At 38.7% G+C, this 17,717-nt stretch overlaps 1 protein-coding gene across 2 annotated transcripts in view; it reads left to right on the top strand.

Annotated features, from left to right (window-relative positions):
* necab1 (N-terminal EF-hand calcium binding protein 1) overlaps window positions 1–17,318 on the top strand; it is a 35,740-nt gene extending 18,422 nt beyond the window's left edge. The window contains exons 6-13 of one of the 2 annotated variants that reach the window (XM_071499357.1): window positions 1,675–1,811; window positions 6,398–6,519; window positions 8,120–8,196; window positions 9,367–9,414; window positions 12,550–12,662; window positions 14,525–14,602; window positions 15,608–15,699; window positions 16,694–17,318. In XM_071499357.1, coding sequence (XP_071355458.1) covers window positions 1,675–1,811; window positions 6,398–6,519; window positions 8,120–8,196; window positions 9,367–9,414; window positions 12,550–12,662; window positions 14,525–14,602; window positions 15,608–15,699; window positions 16,694–16,722 — 696 coding nt within the window. In that variant the 3' untranslated portion in view covers window positions 16,723–17,318. The remainder of the gene's footprint in view (window positions 1–1,674; window positions 1,812–6,397; window positions 6,520–8,119; window positions 8,197–9,366; window positions 9,415–12,549; window positions 12,663–14,524; window positions 14,603–15,607; window positions 15,700–16,693) is intronic. The other variant, XM_071499356.1, reaches the window with a different exon arrangement.
* Window positions 17,319–17,717: the final 399 nt, after the last annotated feature.

Genomic DNA, 17,717 nt, shown 5'->3' with positions numbered 1-17,717 from the left:
GTTCGGCTCTCTCAGTCGAAGTCTGCAGCTCAACATGCTATAATTAGGGTGTGTATGTATGTGTGTGTATGTGCGCTTCAACGGTCTGATAAACACATACTGCTTTTAAAATCAAACCATCTTCATTGTACTTTCATAAAAGCAGTAATTACCAACAGCCAGAAACACTGAAATATATTTAATTTCTCTCCCTCTCTTATTCTCTCCGTCACGCACACACATTCCTATTCATGCATTAGTCATCCTCTAATCCAACTAGTATTGACGTTTCCCTTCAAACCTCTCATTGTTAGTCAAGTGTACAAACAGTTGTGGTGCTGAAAACTGTGGGAGCAGGTGCGTTGTGCAAACAGGAAACTCTGGTGTGCTGATCATCATTCATGCTCCGCTTTTATTAGATCCAAAACAACACTCAGCCTTCCTGTTCTGGTCCAGATGTAGCAAATGACGCCTCTACAGAATGTCATTTTTTTTCCATTACCTTTCTGAACAAAAAAAAAAAATGTGTCCTTCACTCACAAAATGACTAGTACTTCTTGGTGTGGAGGACGTTTTTCTGAGATGCAATTCTGACTAAAGGTGCAGATGATTGTTTCACATATTTGATGTTTGTTTTAGAATACTTTTCAGCATAATAGAAAATGTAAACACGTCATCCACCACAATATATGCAGACACCTGCTGTGCCAGTCAGAAACAAGATGCTTGTATCTTTATAGTAAAAATGGATTAAGTGATTACTTGTATGTGGAGGTTGGTTACCCTTCTCTCTGGTGTCTGTCACATTTCAGCTCATTATTTTTGGTTTGTTTTGGTTTGGTTGTTTGGTTTGTCAAGGGCCCAGAAATATGAAGCCAAATACATGATATATTGCTCTGTGTCTGCTGGATGTGTAAATAAGACTGTTTGCTATCCTGTTTATCCAGGAACTTTATGAAATGATAATATTTCAGTGTTTACAGCTTGTTCCACTAGTGGCCAAAAATCCATTATTACCAAGTTCCAAGGAAATTCATTTTCTGTGATTTCACATTGTGATATTATGTTTGTCCTTCAATAAGAACATTCAAATTAGGCTTATTCAATGTGATTTCAATGCAATAACAGAACAAGATGAGAACAAGATGCATATTGTGAGGAAGTTTATCGACATCAGACCAGTTTTGCATTGTCAAGGCTGATGCACAGACACAGATCTTCAATTCATTAAGGACTTTAATGAATGAATGAATGAATGAATGAATGAGTTGTTAGCTAGTCTAAAGTAAAATGTATTAAGTGCCCAGAAACTGACGTCCTCCCAGTTTTTATGGGTATTAAACTGTACCCATTCAAAGATGTTCGTCCTACATGTTTGCTTTCATCTGTATTGTTCTGAAGTCAGTTTGCTGACATTAGACCAGCATGATTGATCAAACATAATTTATGGGGTGGATTTCAGCAAATGAGAAATTTAGAATGTGAACACCAAGGATTTGACATTTTCCCTCTCCTATTCTTTCTCTTCCTCTCCTCTAGTGCCTACAAGAATGATCTTGTAGGCATCTTTTAATTAGCAGGGCTGGTCAGGGCACTGAGTGACTCTTGGCTGGCATGTGAAACTTGTCACAGCTCCCCTTGTTCTACTCCATCATTCTTCCCACTCTAATTCCTCCTCCTCATCTTGATTGACAGGATTATCAGGAGTCCACCCACCTGGAGCAGTTTGTGACCCGCTTCCTACTGAAGGAGACAACCAATCAGCTTCATTCACTTCAAAGCTCGCTCGAGTGCGCCATGGAAACCACAGCCGAGCAGACTCGCCAGGAGAAGTAAGAGCAAAGACCTCTCAGGTCCTTCTCACACACACACACAATTAGTCTTTAAAACATAGACAAAATGTAGCGTACAATAGCACCCATAATTACAGTTGTCACAGATAGTCTAATAATTTTGTCCAAACCACACACTCTAATTTACATCTCATATTATAGACATAAGTGATGCTTTTATCCAAGGTGCTATGCAACAAAACAGTTTCTTACCCTGTTAAAACCACCAGCTCTTCCCTGTAATCCATCAGATATCTATAGTCCTTTGTTTATTTAATCACAGTGCAGATCCCCTTCCTATGGGGAAATATGAGCAAATGGAGGGAACAAATTAAAAAGGGACTGTTGCTAAGACATGAGAGAAATGAAATATGAATAGGTAGCATAACACACTTGAATACCAGGAAGATGGTTATATGTCAAAACAGAATCAAAATACTGAAAAACAAAACAAACTAGGTGGCAGTAAATACATGCTATTGATTAATTATGGGGCAGCACAGTGGTGCAGTGGTTAGCGCTGTCGCCTCACAGCAAGAAGGTTCTGGGTCCTTTCTGTGTGGAGTTTGCATGTTCTCCCCGTGTCTGCGTGGGTTCCCTCCGGGTACTCCGGCTTCCTCCCACAGTCCAAAGACATGCACGATAGGTTAATTGGTGGCTCAAAATTGCCTGTAGGTATGAATGTGAGTGTGTGTGGTTGGGTGTACCCCACCCTTGCCCAGTTTCAGCTGGTATTGGCTCCAGCCCCCCCGCAACCTGGTTTGGATAAGCGGTTAAGAAAATGCATGGATGGATGATTAGTTAAGTCAGTTATTCGATTGGGCCTACTCCAACTTTGTCCTTAACTCCACTAGACTATACTAAGATTTATGTATGCCGTGTTTGCATGACAGTTCGACAATCAGAATATGACCTTAATTTGATGAACCATGGAATACATTCATGATGAACTTATTAGCATCTTTATATATGAACTGACTGATAATGAACACTGACCCGCTGGCTTTCTGTGTGTGAGAAGAACTGATGATTAAACCTGAGGCGCAGGGGGCTCTGTGTATACGTGTGTGTGTGTGTGTGTGTGTGTGTGTGTGTGTGTGTGTGTGTGTGTGTGTGTGTGTGTGTGTTCATGTTCATGGTGTATTTAAAGAATAGGTGATGACGTATCTTTTTGCATCCCATCACCTGTCTGACTTCACACTTGAGCTACAGCTTCAACAGCTAACAAGCAATTTGTTGCTGACCTCTGACAACCCCAGAGAAACAAACTTTACTTATGACCCTTTATCACTGTGTTGATCTATTAAAAAGTAATAAATGCAGTTTAATTTCCAGCTCACGTTAAAATCCAGACTGACATTTTGACAGCAAATACTGCTGCATTCTCTGCTGCTCTACACTGCTTTTAAAAAAATCTATTAATGGGTCTCTATATTCAAACAGCTCTTGTCCAATGGTGGAACGGTGTCTAAAATAGAGGTGTACAAACAAATCTTCAAAGTGAAGTGACTATACTGATTTAGTGAACACCATTGTCAGCTCAGCTGTGATTCACTCTAGATTACTTTCTCATTAAAAGAATATTAAAAGACTGTGAAAGCCACAGAGTCATATTTGATCATTCAGTCATAACTAATATAAACAATTGAGCTATTAATTATTAACCTTATGTACAGTGCATCAGCTAGTTTTGTACTAAACTAAACGTAGATTGGACTGACAACAGACTGAATGTACTGCTGAAGACTCAACAGTGCTGCTATAAACTGCTGTTATACGAACTGAAGTGCATTTGAATGGTGATGAGTGAACCAACAATATCGTCAATAACTACAGTATGAGTCCTTGAACTGAACTGAACTCAGTAAACTGATTCAGTCAGTGTGGAATCAGTCTACCTCAAGTCTGGAACCCCCTCCCTCCACACCCCCAAAGGGGGCCTGTATCTACACTATGTCAAATAACTTTTAAAATGCTATTTCCATGTCAAACATGACCACCCACTGCATTTCCAGATCACTGAAACACAAATTTGTGTTTGTGCTGTTTTAATTAGGGTGGAGGGCTGAAATGGAGGGAAAAAGATGTGTTTATTGATTTAACCAACTTAGTATGAGCGTACTCTCAAGCACTTTTTGACCATCCAATGAGCACTGAGTTTTGTTCGAGGCATACTGAGCTGTTAACTTTCTGAAAACTGGCAATCTGACAAGCACATCCACTTTAGACAGTGATTAGTCAGGTGTGTGGAGGTGGGAAAGTGGGCAAGAATTTACGTTAGCTCTCTTTTTTGAATCCCTCTTTACTTCCATCAGTTTTTCGTGTGTACAGCCAAGTGTAACATGATGCATTTGAGAAACTGTGCCCCTTTATCAGCTTTTTTAATTGCAGCTCTCCTCTCTCTATGACGGCTCTACCTTTGAGTGTGGATATTCTTAACACTTTTACCTCCGACGTGTTACGACAATATGAGTCACTTCATCTCAAGATTATCCCAGCTTTTATTGTCCCGGGCTCTGCCTTCGATATGTTTGTCTACATTATGTTCACAACTGACAATATCATGACATACTATTTCAATATTTCTCAAATGTAACTGTTGCAGCATTTCATCAACTCTAGTAATAATAGTTGTTTTTGTTTGACATGATTCTGCATGACTTCAGTTTAAAAGGATCCCTTTGTGGATTCTTTGTGCTCTTCATCATGTCTTTTTCTCACCATCACTATGTTTACACTTATTCTCAGAGGCAGAAAATGATGGGCTTGGATAATCAATAATTGAGTCAGAGACCCTCACAAACTCTTCCCTTCTTCCCTTTCTCTTTTCACCTCCTCTTAATATCTCTTTCTCTCTATTTCTGTCTCATGTTATTTCAAAGTGTTACTGTCCCTCACTCCCAGAGCAGCTTCGTCTCCTCCGTATCCATCTCTGAATTGCCACACTTAAGAAAGTCCCTTGTGCACCTGAATTCAATCACTCTGTTCTTCCAAACATCTAGAGGATCTGGCTGTTTCTCTGGTGGCTTTAAATAGTGTGAGGAGGCTGCCTGTGGACAACCTGGAGCTCATATTCATGTATGCTTGGCTCAGAGGCATAAAATAAAAATGCCTCACCAAGAAAGGTTTTTGTTGCGTGAAGCATTTTTGTTTGTTGATCATTAATGTCCCAGTGATTACTTCAGATGCCTTTAAAACTCAAAACAAAGGTAGTGGATCTTGTTCAGCCTTCACTAATTCCAGCCACACAGTTTTCCCTCCTGCTCTTAACCTTCCCGTTCCTCCCTCTCAGTTGACATAAAAACTGTGGGTGAACATGATAATGGGCAGGCTGGAGGTCAATTAAAGTCGCTACATAGCTGAGAATATGACTCACTGGCAGACCAAGAGAGACCTGTCCCACTCCTCCTTCGTCAAGGATAGAGACATGTTATATGATGCGATACGATACAATGTGATACGATATGATGCACTTTATTGTCCCCTTGGGAAATTTTTTCTTGGGCTAGTGTAACTGCATTTAAAAAATGTCATTCTACATTTTACATACAGAGTACGTTGACATGCAACTGTGGCTGGTGGATTATTTACACTGCATTTCTCCCAGATGTGGAGAGGAGGATTTAAAATCTCTTATGGTGTCATATGATTCAAGCAAACTGTTCTTAAGAAAAGGTGATCATTCTGAAATATGCTTAGAGGGATTTCAGTACTGAATGCCTTTACCTAGAAAGTGTAAATATGAACTATTAAACACAGTTTATGTTATATATGTAAAGGATAAGTAATGAAATGGAACTGTACAAAAGATTGCTGTGTAAAGTCTCAAAAATTAAGAGAGGTTGAAAGAGAGCCTTTTTTCAAGAGCCTTTTCTCCACAAAAAATAATATTCACAACACACACACACACATCTGAATGTGCGTGTGAATTCACCTGCACAGACAAACGTTTCCCCGCAGTCACCCTGAGGTCTTATCAAAACGTGGGGCCGAACAACTCGACAGCAGTAAGACAAATCTTAGGTGATGTCTCCCTGCGGCTGCATGTACCTTGTCACTAGCATTAGCATCACCCTCAGACCAACACGACAAAGCCAAGACAAATTTTGGCTCACTAAATTTATTCTTAGCGAAGACAAACATTCATGACACTATGGGCCTCACTTACTTGGGTGCCATTTTAAACTGTAAAAGGAAAAAAAAAACATGTAAGTGGGAAATAGTGTCAGCATTTCAGCTGTATGTCTCAAACCCACAAATGCAAAAATCACAAGTGATCCTTTGTCTTTTTTTTTTGTACAAATGAGTACACACAAATAGCACTTATTACAAAGTCACATTTTCTGTTTATCTTTGAGAGTCAGCAGATAGTTGAGACCAAATTCTATTGAATATTATGCTTCATTGTGGGGCACATCTGTTATATGTTGAGTGCAGTGCGCCAGATAAACTGCAGAAAAGAAGGTCATTTAATGTGAATTTTACAGAGGGTTTTTATAGTCACGTAGTGTGTGTTCACAGTAACAACCACTTTGAAAGGGGAAATTTGTGATGTCAGAATAATTATTGTCTTGTTTTGACTCCAGGCAGGGCCCCCCGAAGCCAGAGGTTTTGTCCATCCAGTGGTCAGGTCGTCGCTCCAATCGTAGGCTTCAGAGGAACAGCAGCCTATCTCCCAACAACCCACTCCTCAGTCTCGTCAATTCAGGTGAGTTTATATGTTCTGCTGTCTAATGCTGAGTTTGAATAACTAAACATCACTTGGCTCTGTCGTCTTATATTATGTTTCATTTTGTTTCAGTGCATCCTGTTGTGTTTTACAGAGCTTCAGTCTTGAGTTATGTCGTCTTGCAACTGTCAGCAGCAAAAAAGCTTCTTAACTAGAGTCAGTGTGTGTCCACAGGCCAGAGAGCAGAGTGAAGAGAAAGTGAAGCGAGAGACAGAGAGAGAGAGAGCTGAAAGATGATTTCAATGTGTATGTTTCAAAAGCCACTGAAGTCTCTGGCTCTTTGCTGGTGATCAGGTGAAGGTAGATGTTGGGGGGGATGAGCATGTTTAGAAAGAGAAAACTATGTCTGTCAGTGATTTTCTGAAGTTTGCATTATTTTGTATAAAAGTACACTTATTAGCCTACACAGGCATCTGGGGAGGCACACTGCCTCAGCAGTCCATATTAGAGCCTCTCCTTCTGAGCATGCAAAAGAAAATATTTGAGGAAACAGCTTGACACCTTTACGCCTTTAGTGGAATAAAAGAATATTGATCAAGAGATTGATCACAGATGTTTGGTAGCCTTGTTGGAGATTATTGGACATTGGATGCATTCTTTGTTACAGTGCTATTTGGTGTAGTAAAGTTTTATCACATCTAACACTTTTAATTGTAATGTCAACATAACCATATTCACTGTTAAAGTGCATTGATTTTTCTTGTACACTAATTGCAAAACAGTATACTAAGAAGATTAGTATGTAGTACATCCTATATAGAATTTGTTTGGATTTGGGACCAATGGCTTTCAGGATATTCTACTCTGCTTAATGATTTTCTTTTTTCCCCACTTTTTTTTTCCATCAATTTTTCAATGATCTTTCAGTGATGTAACCCGGTCTGATTGTTGTATGTAGTCAACCATTGTTCGTACCAATTTCATTCTATCAGGACAAGCAAGGCAAGCAGTGCTGGTTATCACTTAAGGCAAAACATAGACGTAAATTTGACCGATACCAAAGTGGAAGTGATATCTCTCCTAGAACAGCATTTTGTCCCATACAGGATCTGATATTGCCACCGTTCTCAGATCAGTTGCGATGCAACACACATTGTTACATACACACCTACTTGCATGTGGAAACTGTACTCGTCCATTAGAAAACTACTGTTGATATCATGAAAAGGTTTATTTTGGTCTGGTTAATTTTTCTCGTTGGTGGAGTAAACAGCTGGATCGCTGTAGTGGGTTCTTCAGCTCTGCTTCCCTATCTGTAAAACTTGCACACAGTCAGTTCTCCATTACACCTGCATTAGGGCACCAGCTTTGGTTGCTAGGAGATCTGTGAAACAACTGCAGAGCCTCTATAAACTTTGATTACAAACCTCAAAGCTTTTCTATTGATTGGCATGGCCATGCATTGCATAAGATGAAAGGAAAACGTGAAATGCCTTCTGGGATACTGCTACCATTTTAGAGTATTCAGTTCAAACAATCAATGGAGGGAAATTGGTTTTAAAATACACATTTCATTCCTTCACATTTGTTGTTTACTCTTTCCGTCTGAAATCCATCCTCCTCTCTGTGTCTCCTCAAGGTGTTTATGATGAGGACAGCCAGTGGATGATCCAGGTCAACAGACTGCAGAAGCTTATCGACCGCCTAGAACAAAGGGTGACTTCCTTTCCCTGAACCTTTCCATGCTTCTGCTTCTCTCCATCTGTCTCCTCTCACCATCCCAGCCATCTGGTCTTTACATGACTCTCTCAAATTAACTACAAATCATGGCAAATGGATTCACAGCAATTATCAACTAATTAACTCAGCCCAACAACACCCTCCCACATACAAACACATACACATATGTGCAGTATACAGGAAATGTGAGCCGCACAAAAGCTGATATATCTACATGTGACGTCACATTAAATCTGTTGAAAAGATGTTGTAGCGCTCCGAATCTGGAGCATCTTCTTTCTCTATGGTGACCTGGTGAACCCAGACAAGCTTTGACCCTTTTTGAATTGAACTGTGTTGTTTTCTTTTATTATTACATTTATTATCATATTTGTCCCAAAGGGGAAGTTGGTTGTTCAGCAGTGGAGGAAAAAGCACATCAACACAACATTTAAATACAAAGAATAGTACAAACATATAGTACATAAGTTAACACAGTTTTGAAATAACCTACAAGATATAACATTTTGAACCCAGTTTTGGAATACTGTATGTGATACTGCTGCCATTCATTCCCTCCTGGTGGCTGCAACGAGGACTACAATCCATCATAGCTTCCAGCAAAAGACTACAAAACCCACAGTCAGCAGGACAGCTGGGACAATGGTTGCTGCCTGGCTTACATTATATGAGCTGATTGCTGTAGTGATGGAAAAGAAAGAGAAGCGAATAGAATATGGGAGGCAGAGAAAGGACAGAGGTGGGGCAGAGAGGGACAGAGCTTTTCTTATATCAGTAAAACAGAGACACAGAGTTTTTATATGTTTTTTTTTTATGTTCTGGCTGAAGAGAATTAAGTTAACCTGTTCTGAGAAGAATGAATACTGTATATTGAATTTAAGCTGAAACACAGCACCTCACTGTCTTCACTTCCTGCTTCCATGCCTCAAAACTTCAAGAGAAAAGCTCCATACCTCACAGGACATCACAAGATGGCCAAAAGCAGAACACAGGCAATGAGACAAGGCTTTGTCAAAAAGTAGTTTTTATTTCCACTTGTGTTTACAGCTTTTTTTCTACTGCCCCCAAGTGGTAAAAAAAAAATTTCTGTTATTGTATGTTTAGACTTTAGCATCATATCATCGCATATTTCCTCTTCTTCTGTAGGAGATCCGCCTGGAGCCTGTTGAGGAGGAGGTCTTGGAGAGCAAATCGGTTAGTTCATCTTATTTCTTCGACTTTTCTACTATTTTGCTGTGGTGACCACTGTTTGTGACTCTGTTCTCAAGTAGCGGAGTAATACCGAAAGCAAGGGCACACCAGAGTCTTTATGGACTTACTCACATAGTCTCTGTCCGCACTGATAATAGGTGCTCAGCGGTTGTCATAGAAACAGCAGAGCTGAAACTTGTTAGAAGCATTTTTCCCCCTCTTCCTTTGCTCTGTCTTTATCTTTAATCTTTCTGTGTAACACCCAGTATTCAGTTTTCAAGAGGAGGCTTCTCGTCACTGAAGGAGCAGACACAGAGGTGTGGGGACATGTGAGGTAGAGAGACAGAGCAAAAAAGGAGGAGAGAGTAGTCCCTCTGAAATAGTTTGACAAATTCATTGCTTTATTGCCAGTAACAGCTTTTTGCATTACAGTGTATTGACAGTATAAATGCAGTAATATTAGGAAATATATTTGTTTTTCCCCATGTGTAAACCTACTGATAAATTAAATGTCCTTCAGGCTTGTGTTTGTGTACAGTGTGTAGTGTGTTTTATCTATTCTTACACAGTGTGCAGGTGTGTGTGTGTTTAACCTCAGTGTCCACGTAATGAAGCAAAGGAAGACTGTTATTGACACCAAAGCTTCATATCACTCATTTCATGGCTGAGAAACTGTCGGCTGACTCAGTGACATTTACAGCAGGCAAACACAAGCACTCGCAGGAGGATTCCTCCTCAGCTCCAGAGGATAAACACAATTATATTTTTTGAAATACTGTGGGACAAATTTAAGGTTACAACTAAAATGTAAAAAAAAAAAAAGCATGTTATGTTTGTGGAAGTGTGGAAATCCTTTTCTTGTGAAAATCTCAAATATAACACATGGTTTTTTGGTATTTTGCAAGTAATACATTTATATGATGGAGACATGTTATATTTTACATGTGAAATGCAAGACATAACATGATACAGGAATGTCATACATGGCCTCACATTTCATAATCATTTGTCATAAATCTGCCATAAATAATTGCCAGTGTAAATAGAAGATTCATGAATCCCAGTAAATTCTAATTCTGTCCCACGTGGCAGGAGACATGCCACATGTGGTCTCATTCTTCTCCAGGCTATTGAAACAGAGCATGGCGCTGAAATGAAATCTGTTGAACTCCATCTTGAACACAGTCTGACAGAAATGGTGTGCTGATGATATTTCTATCCAGGGCAATGGGACAACAGAAGTCTCATTCATCCATGAATGAAGCAGACCATTATTTATTTTGTGTGGATGGCCTATTGAAAAAAATCTTCTGCCATATGGATCATATGTTCCTGTATGTTCGGCATTTTTTGCTGAATGAGTTTGAACAAAAACCGGACATACTAAAAACATACAGGCCCTCTTTTCCTCTGTGCCTGTAAAACGTTGGCACCCAATGAACATAACAAAAAAATGGTGAAAAATTTCCCCAGCTCCATGGTGATGTCTTCAAATGTTTCAATAGTTGCTGTCAATATTCTCTCAATCAACTAATCAATTATATTACTAATCATTTCCAGCTGCTGGATCTTCTTTTATAAAGATGTGAGCAGCAAGGACATTAATGCTGTCCATAACTGTTATCTACAATTAATGATTATTTTCATTATCAATAAATCTGCCAATTTTTTTGATTAATCAATTTTTCTGTCAGTATAATGTTTATCAGTTTCCCAGAGACCAAAGATTTTTTGTTTAGTAAGTGTCTTAAAAATTAATTGATTATAAAAATAGTTGCTGATTTTCTTGATAAATTGTTGCAGCTCTAGATATTTCATGTGAAACCATTAACATGACGTGACATTTTTCATAAGGAATGGCGAGTATCACAGCACAGTAATACACAAATATGGCTGAAGCCATGCATATGAATATTACATGTCACTGTCACATCTCATCACTAATTTGATGCAGACGTCTCAGTGTATGTGTGAATGAATCAATATGTAATTGCTTTATCACTGTGTGTCAGTGGGAATAAATGTGTTGCTGAGAGAAAACCAGTAATGACCCACAGCACAAGAGTAATGATGGTGTGTGTGTGTGTGTGTGTGTGTGTGTGTGTGTGTGTGAGCAAGTGTGTTTCTCCCAAATGAGTCACTGAGAGAGAGTCCTGAAGCATTTCATCAGTCACACATACACACACATCATTAACATACACACTTTGTACCTTAGGCCAACGGGCAGACCTTTCACTTCCTGTTCCCATCAGCCTCTCTGTCTCTGTCAACAATTCCTCATCAGCAGCCACAAGAAATTATTATCTGGCTTCCTCTTGTTGTGATTATACAGGTTTTCCTGTATCTTGTTTCCTATGGTTCACACCTTTGCATAACAAGCTGCAGATGAACAGCTGATGGTGTTGCCCTACAACAGTAAATATTGTAGCACTTTCAGCTAACGCTAGAAAGCATACTACTATTGATGGATATTAAAACTCACAGCTAAAATCTCACCCCCAGTTGTCGCTGAAGAGTAGACAACCCAAACATTTTTCATTCAGATTTGTTTACGTTTCTGCTTTTGTTTTTCGTTACTAGGGTGAGTTGTTGCTTCACAGGCTCCACCTTTGTTTACATCGTGTGAGATGAGATCACGTGAGGTGGTGCATTGCTCCCTGATTGATCCCTCTAGCAGGATAATCATAATAATAATAGCCCGTAGTATGTGATGTGTCATTATTTTCAAATCTTATCGTGTGTGCATGTTTAAGATTAGAGATAAGAATATGCCAAATATGTCCTTGTGTGTGTGATGGTACCTGATTTCAAAATCGCTCAGGATTTTCTCTTTTTCTTCATCTTCTTGGTCATTTTCTGATTACATTGGGCACATAAGTTGGCAAATTGGTATAGAAGTTGCTGCCAGAACACTGGATTATAGATATTATAAATCTTACAATAAAATATTTCACCTTCCAGTTCTGCATTAGTCACCAGCTTTCTGGTAAATAACTGAGCCAATGTGAAACCTTGCCAGAAATTTCTGAATGCCCCTCAGCTCTGTCTGAAGCAAATTGTGACCCCTTGTGACTTTGACTTTTACATTTTGTGTGTGTGTGTGTGTGTGTGTGTCTGTCTGTCGGTCCTTCTTCACAGCACATCCTGATAGTCCAGAGGCAGCTCTCGGTGCTGGAGGAGGAGCTGGAGGAGTTTCGTTTGGCTCTCAGACAGTACATGGATTGTGCCTGTGCCCAGACTGGATGTCTACAGTCAGTTTATATTCTCTTTGTTCACTTTGTACCAGGGATTCCTGCTCTTTCTGGTTTTTACATTTTTGGAAGGGATTTATAAAATGGGTGTGAAAACTAAAATTAATTCAACAGAACAATAAAACCCAAAAAGAAAGAAATGTAACAATCATATTCATTCATTCACATTCATATGCTGTAAATTAGCAGCTTGATAAGATTTTACTTAAAACCTATTCTCATGTAGCTGCAATCAAAATACACAAAATGTTTTATCTAAAAACATACTACTGAACATTTACTTTTTTGGTCATAGTAGAATAGAAGATTGCTTACATTTTCTGGAAAATATATAGGCCTACCATAACATGATAACATCATAAAACATAGTGTTTTTCTGAGCCTTTTACACAATGTACACATGTTCTCTAGGTTAAAAGGAAAATCTTCAAGATTTTGTGGGTATTCTGCAATCCATCTGAGTCCTCCGAACATATTATATAAGTCTGATAGAGGAACATATCTGGCACTAAACATCAATGTAGGTTAAGAAAGATTTTGGACTCTTAATGATGGACAGACATTTAATCCTAGTTGGAAAGGAAAATCGGGGGGTTGATGTCAAAACAAAATGTTGGCTTGACATCAACCTCCAACATTGTCAGAAATCAAAAATCAAAAATAGAAATCAAAATCAGATATTCGTCATATTCGACAAAACATCAGCTGTAAAAGATTCCAATTTTAAGGAAAAATTTAGAAATTTGGTTAGTGTGGATTTTGTTGGCATGACAAACTTTTAACAGAACCTAGTTTTTGTTGTAAATGAAAAATCAACATAATGAGAAACTTGATGGTGTCATACCAAGGATAGATGTAAGATATACTGTCAGAAAGAGCCAAAATATGAATTTAAGACAAAAGCAGAAAAAACTTAATGAACTTTAAAATCTTAGTGAAACTGGAATGCACATATTGACACTGACATTGTGTTTTTGGTTGCCATACCTCATGACTTACATCATTATTCTAGGTCAATATGATGTTGGCAGGAGATATTTGGAAGATGTTGAATTTAAGGAGACATTAGTGTCATACTGTATCAGTCTCAAAAAACAAACAACACATCACAACTTTGCACTCTGTGTAGCATAATCTAAAGGATACTGACAATTTGACTTGTAATTCAAAATCTAGATCTACTTGAATCATTTCCTCATATGACTTAGAGCAGTTCTGAGTAGTGCCTTTCTTCTTAATAAATTATACCAAGAATCTAGTGTGCAGGGTCCCGAACTGGTTCAATTATATCATAATTTCAATCTTAAGACTTCATGAGATAAGAAACTAAATTGACACCTTAAAAACAGAAACTGGGCCAAAATTGACTGTCAAAACATCCTGTCAAAACTTAACACGTGCTCTAGCTTTAGTATTGCATCCGGCCACCACATGCTGTGTCAGCAGATGAAAGAACATTTGCATTTTCTTCTTCTCCAGCCAAAGATTAGGAATTTAAGCTCTGTCACCCTAATCATTCTATGGTTAACTTTGGCTTTAGCAGAACAAACTGAATCACTCACAAACACAATTCAACTGCCTAAAGGACAGTGTGACGTTTACAGGCTTTGTCATGACCATCTCTCTAACCACTCAGTCATGTTAACTCATTTTTCAAGTTAAAATGAGACTAAAATCTGTGACAAAACATTTTATAATCATAATTCAGGGTGAAGACACAGAAAATATTAGGCGACACATCCACATTGCCTGCACTCAGCGTGGAAAACAAATCAGAGCAGGAGGGTTTGTTAGGGGACATGATGTAGCACACTAATTAGTGACTGCATGAGTTGTGCTCTCTCTTGTTTTGCATTTGGCAGCATCGCAGTTCAGCGGCTGGCGAATGAATCACGCTTCATTCTCTATGAATTCTGGGAGCACAACAACGTGTGGAAAAAGTAAGTATTCACTCACACCATATGCATCATGAACAATGCACCATGGCCTGTTCACATAAATCTCAAGGAAGGTCTGATTCACACTGTGTTTAGTGCCACTGAATCTGTCAAGCTTTAATGAAACTAATTAGAACTAGAATTACTGCCTCCACCACTGAGACTAGTTTCTGGTTAAATCCAGAAACATATAAAATATTAACCATTTGTATGAAAATTTGTCATGGTTGCAGTGCAGTCACAGTGACCTTGACCAAAACCCAATCAGTTCATCCTTGAGTCCAAGTGGACATTTATCCCAAATGTGAAGAGACTCCCTTGAAGAGTTCCTGAGATATTGCTTTCACAAGGCCAAAACCAAAATCAGAGCTCAACCAGTCAGAATTCTGATTAATAGGGTTCTGATTGGTCGAGTTATAAATTGTTATTACTTGACCACTTACTTATTACTTGCAGCTTTAATCAGGGGCGATGTTTAGCTCAGTGGGTAGAGCACCCGCACCATGTGCAGGTGGCCCCGGTTCATTTCCTGTCTCTCTCAACTGCCCTATCCAATAAAGGCATGAAAAGAGAGAGCAGCAACAAATTGACCAATCAGAACGCAGCAACAAATCGACCAATCAGAGAGCAGCTTTAAATTGACCAATCAGAACGCAGCAACAAATCAACCAATCAGAGAGCAGCTTTAAATCGACCAATCGAAACGCAGTAACAAATCGACCAATCAGAATGCAGCTTTAAATCGACCTATGAGAACGCAGCTTTAAATCGACCAATCAGAGAGCAGCTTTAAATCGACCAATCAGAACGCAGCAACAAATCAACCAATCAGAGAGCAGCTTTAAATCGACCAATCAGAGCAGCTTTAAATCGACCAATCAGAGAGCAGCTTTAAATCGACCAATCAGAGAGCAGCTTTAAATCGACCAATCAGAGCGCAGCTTTAAATCGACCAATCAGAACGCAGCTTTATATCTTCTCATTTATTTTCTCATTTCTACTGTCCAGTCACTTGCAGACCAACTATAGTAAAACCTTTCAGAGGGGGAACGTGGACTTTCTGGAAACTCCTGAGAGCATAACCACCATGCTGGTTCCTGGTAAGAACATTTGTTATAGCTCATGATTCTGATTCTCACCTCAAACCTTCATGTCTAATAAGATTGAGATAGTCGCTTCTATCTTTGAGGAAGCGATGTGTGAGCATCTTACCCTTTTAAGAAGAAAACTCTACAGTGTCAGGTGACCATCATCAATCCCAAACACATGCTGTGCAAGCAAGCAATGTAAAAAATCCACAAAGCCTAATTTTCAATTCAAACCAAGATGCCAGAATGTCATGCTGGTGTTGAAATATGTAAATAAAGAACTGTGGTTAGAATAAATATTGAGCTTGAAGGTTCATTTTGATCTTGGAAACAGCTAGTTTGATCAAAAAGGAAACAACAAACCAAAATAATAATAACTGTCAACAACAAGGTCCAACTTCCTTTGCTTGCTTACTTAAAGCTTTTAACCATGTTTCCTTATCTTCCTCTGTACATGTATTTAATTACTTCTTGTATAAAATTATTATTTAATTTAACATACTATTTTATTGAGCTTAACATTTGTAATTAAGTTTTTTTGTTGTTTTTTGTTGGTTAGCTTGTTTTTGTTGATAAATATCATATGTAGCTTTAATGCTAATTATGTAAAAGGATTCTTAACAATTAAAATAAATAAATATGTAATACTTTCGTTACTTTCCATTCTCCATTTTCCCGCCTTTCCTTCCTTGTGTATTTTTTATTACCCTTTTTTCCAGAGCTCAGTCAATCTTAATCTTAATCAACATTGTCTTAATCAATTCCTTTTGTGTTGTTTTCCTTCTTTATTACAATGAATTAGTCTTAATTAAAGTACAACCCGCTTCATGTACCCACCCACAAGGACTCAGAGCAGAGGGCAGTGCTGAATAAATTTGTCATAGTTTACTTGGACACAGAAATACAAATATACACACAGAGTGCAGAGGAGTTTGCTCAGTGTCTACTTGATCAGATTCATTCCGGGGGTCAGTGCATGTTTTTTTCTTATTTATCTCTTCCACAGCCTCATGGTGGGTCCTCAACAACAACTGAAAAGAGACAAGCATCCACTGATCATCACTGATGGGAGCAGAGAGCAAACGCATCAGGAAGTCCACAGCGGCACACGCGCGCGCACACACACACACACACACACACACACACACACACACACACACACACACACACACACACACACAAATACCCTATAACTCAACACAACTTGTGAAGTCATGGTGATTTAGTATAGATCTTATGACCTCCATGTTCCTTCATAGTTATGTGTTAGCTGAAATAGCCTGTGTGTGTGTTAGTTTACACTTCTAGATGACGCCCTGACATCCTAAAAGCAATGACCTCATCAGATGGAGACCCATCTGATGATCTGACATCATCACTGTGTTTGATGTGACACCATCTGCAGCCTGGAGTAGAATGTGAGAGCTGGAAGCACGCACGTGTGTGTGTGCGTGTGTGTGTGTAAGAGAGAGAGAGAGAGAGAGAGAGAGATGGGAGGGTGTATTGTATCAACTGTAGCAGCTCTGGGGAGCTCATTAAACCATTATTCTGTTGTTTCTATATTTAAAGTGTCAAATTTAGATATAAATCTGTTGGTCATAAATAAAGACAATATATTGTTGTGTATTCAATGTGTATCTTTTTCTCACTGTTATTTGGCAAATTACATTCACAGTTTTGTCCCAGGCTTCTGGTTTGTTTCTCACTATATCTCAAAATAACATAAAATTTTGTCTGACAGGCAGGGAATAGTTGGTCAGATTTCCAAGGATGTTCACATCAGGGCTTTCTGTATCTTCAAATGTGAGAAATAGATTTGATTCCAAGCCTTATTTAATTAAAAAAAATATAGTGAGAAACAGCAATGTGTTAATTTGTAAAAGCAAGCTGATGAATGGCTCATTATCTGGCTCTATGTGCTTATGGTGTAATACTGATTTCAAGTACATCGTTGCAATTTCCTAAGAGACATTTTTCAAATGATTGCATACACCACCACCTAGTGAACAGACAGCAGAATTGCAGCTGTA

Source organism: Trachinotus anak, unplaced genomic scaffold (genome assembly GCF_046630095.1).
Source record: "Trachinotus anak isolate AG129_WGS33_773 ecotype Australia unplaced genomic scaffold, CSIRO_AGI_Tana_v1 ptg000016l, whole genome shotgun sequence".
Taxonomy (NCBI): Eukaryota; Metazoa; Chordata; class Actinopteri; order Carangiformes; family Carangidae; genus Trachinotus; species Trachinotus anak.
This window is presented reverse-complemented; position numbering and strand designations above follow the sequence as displayed.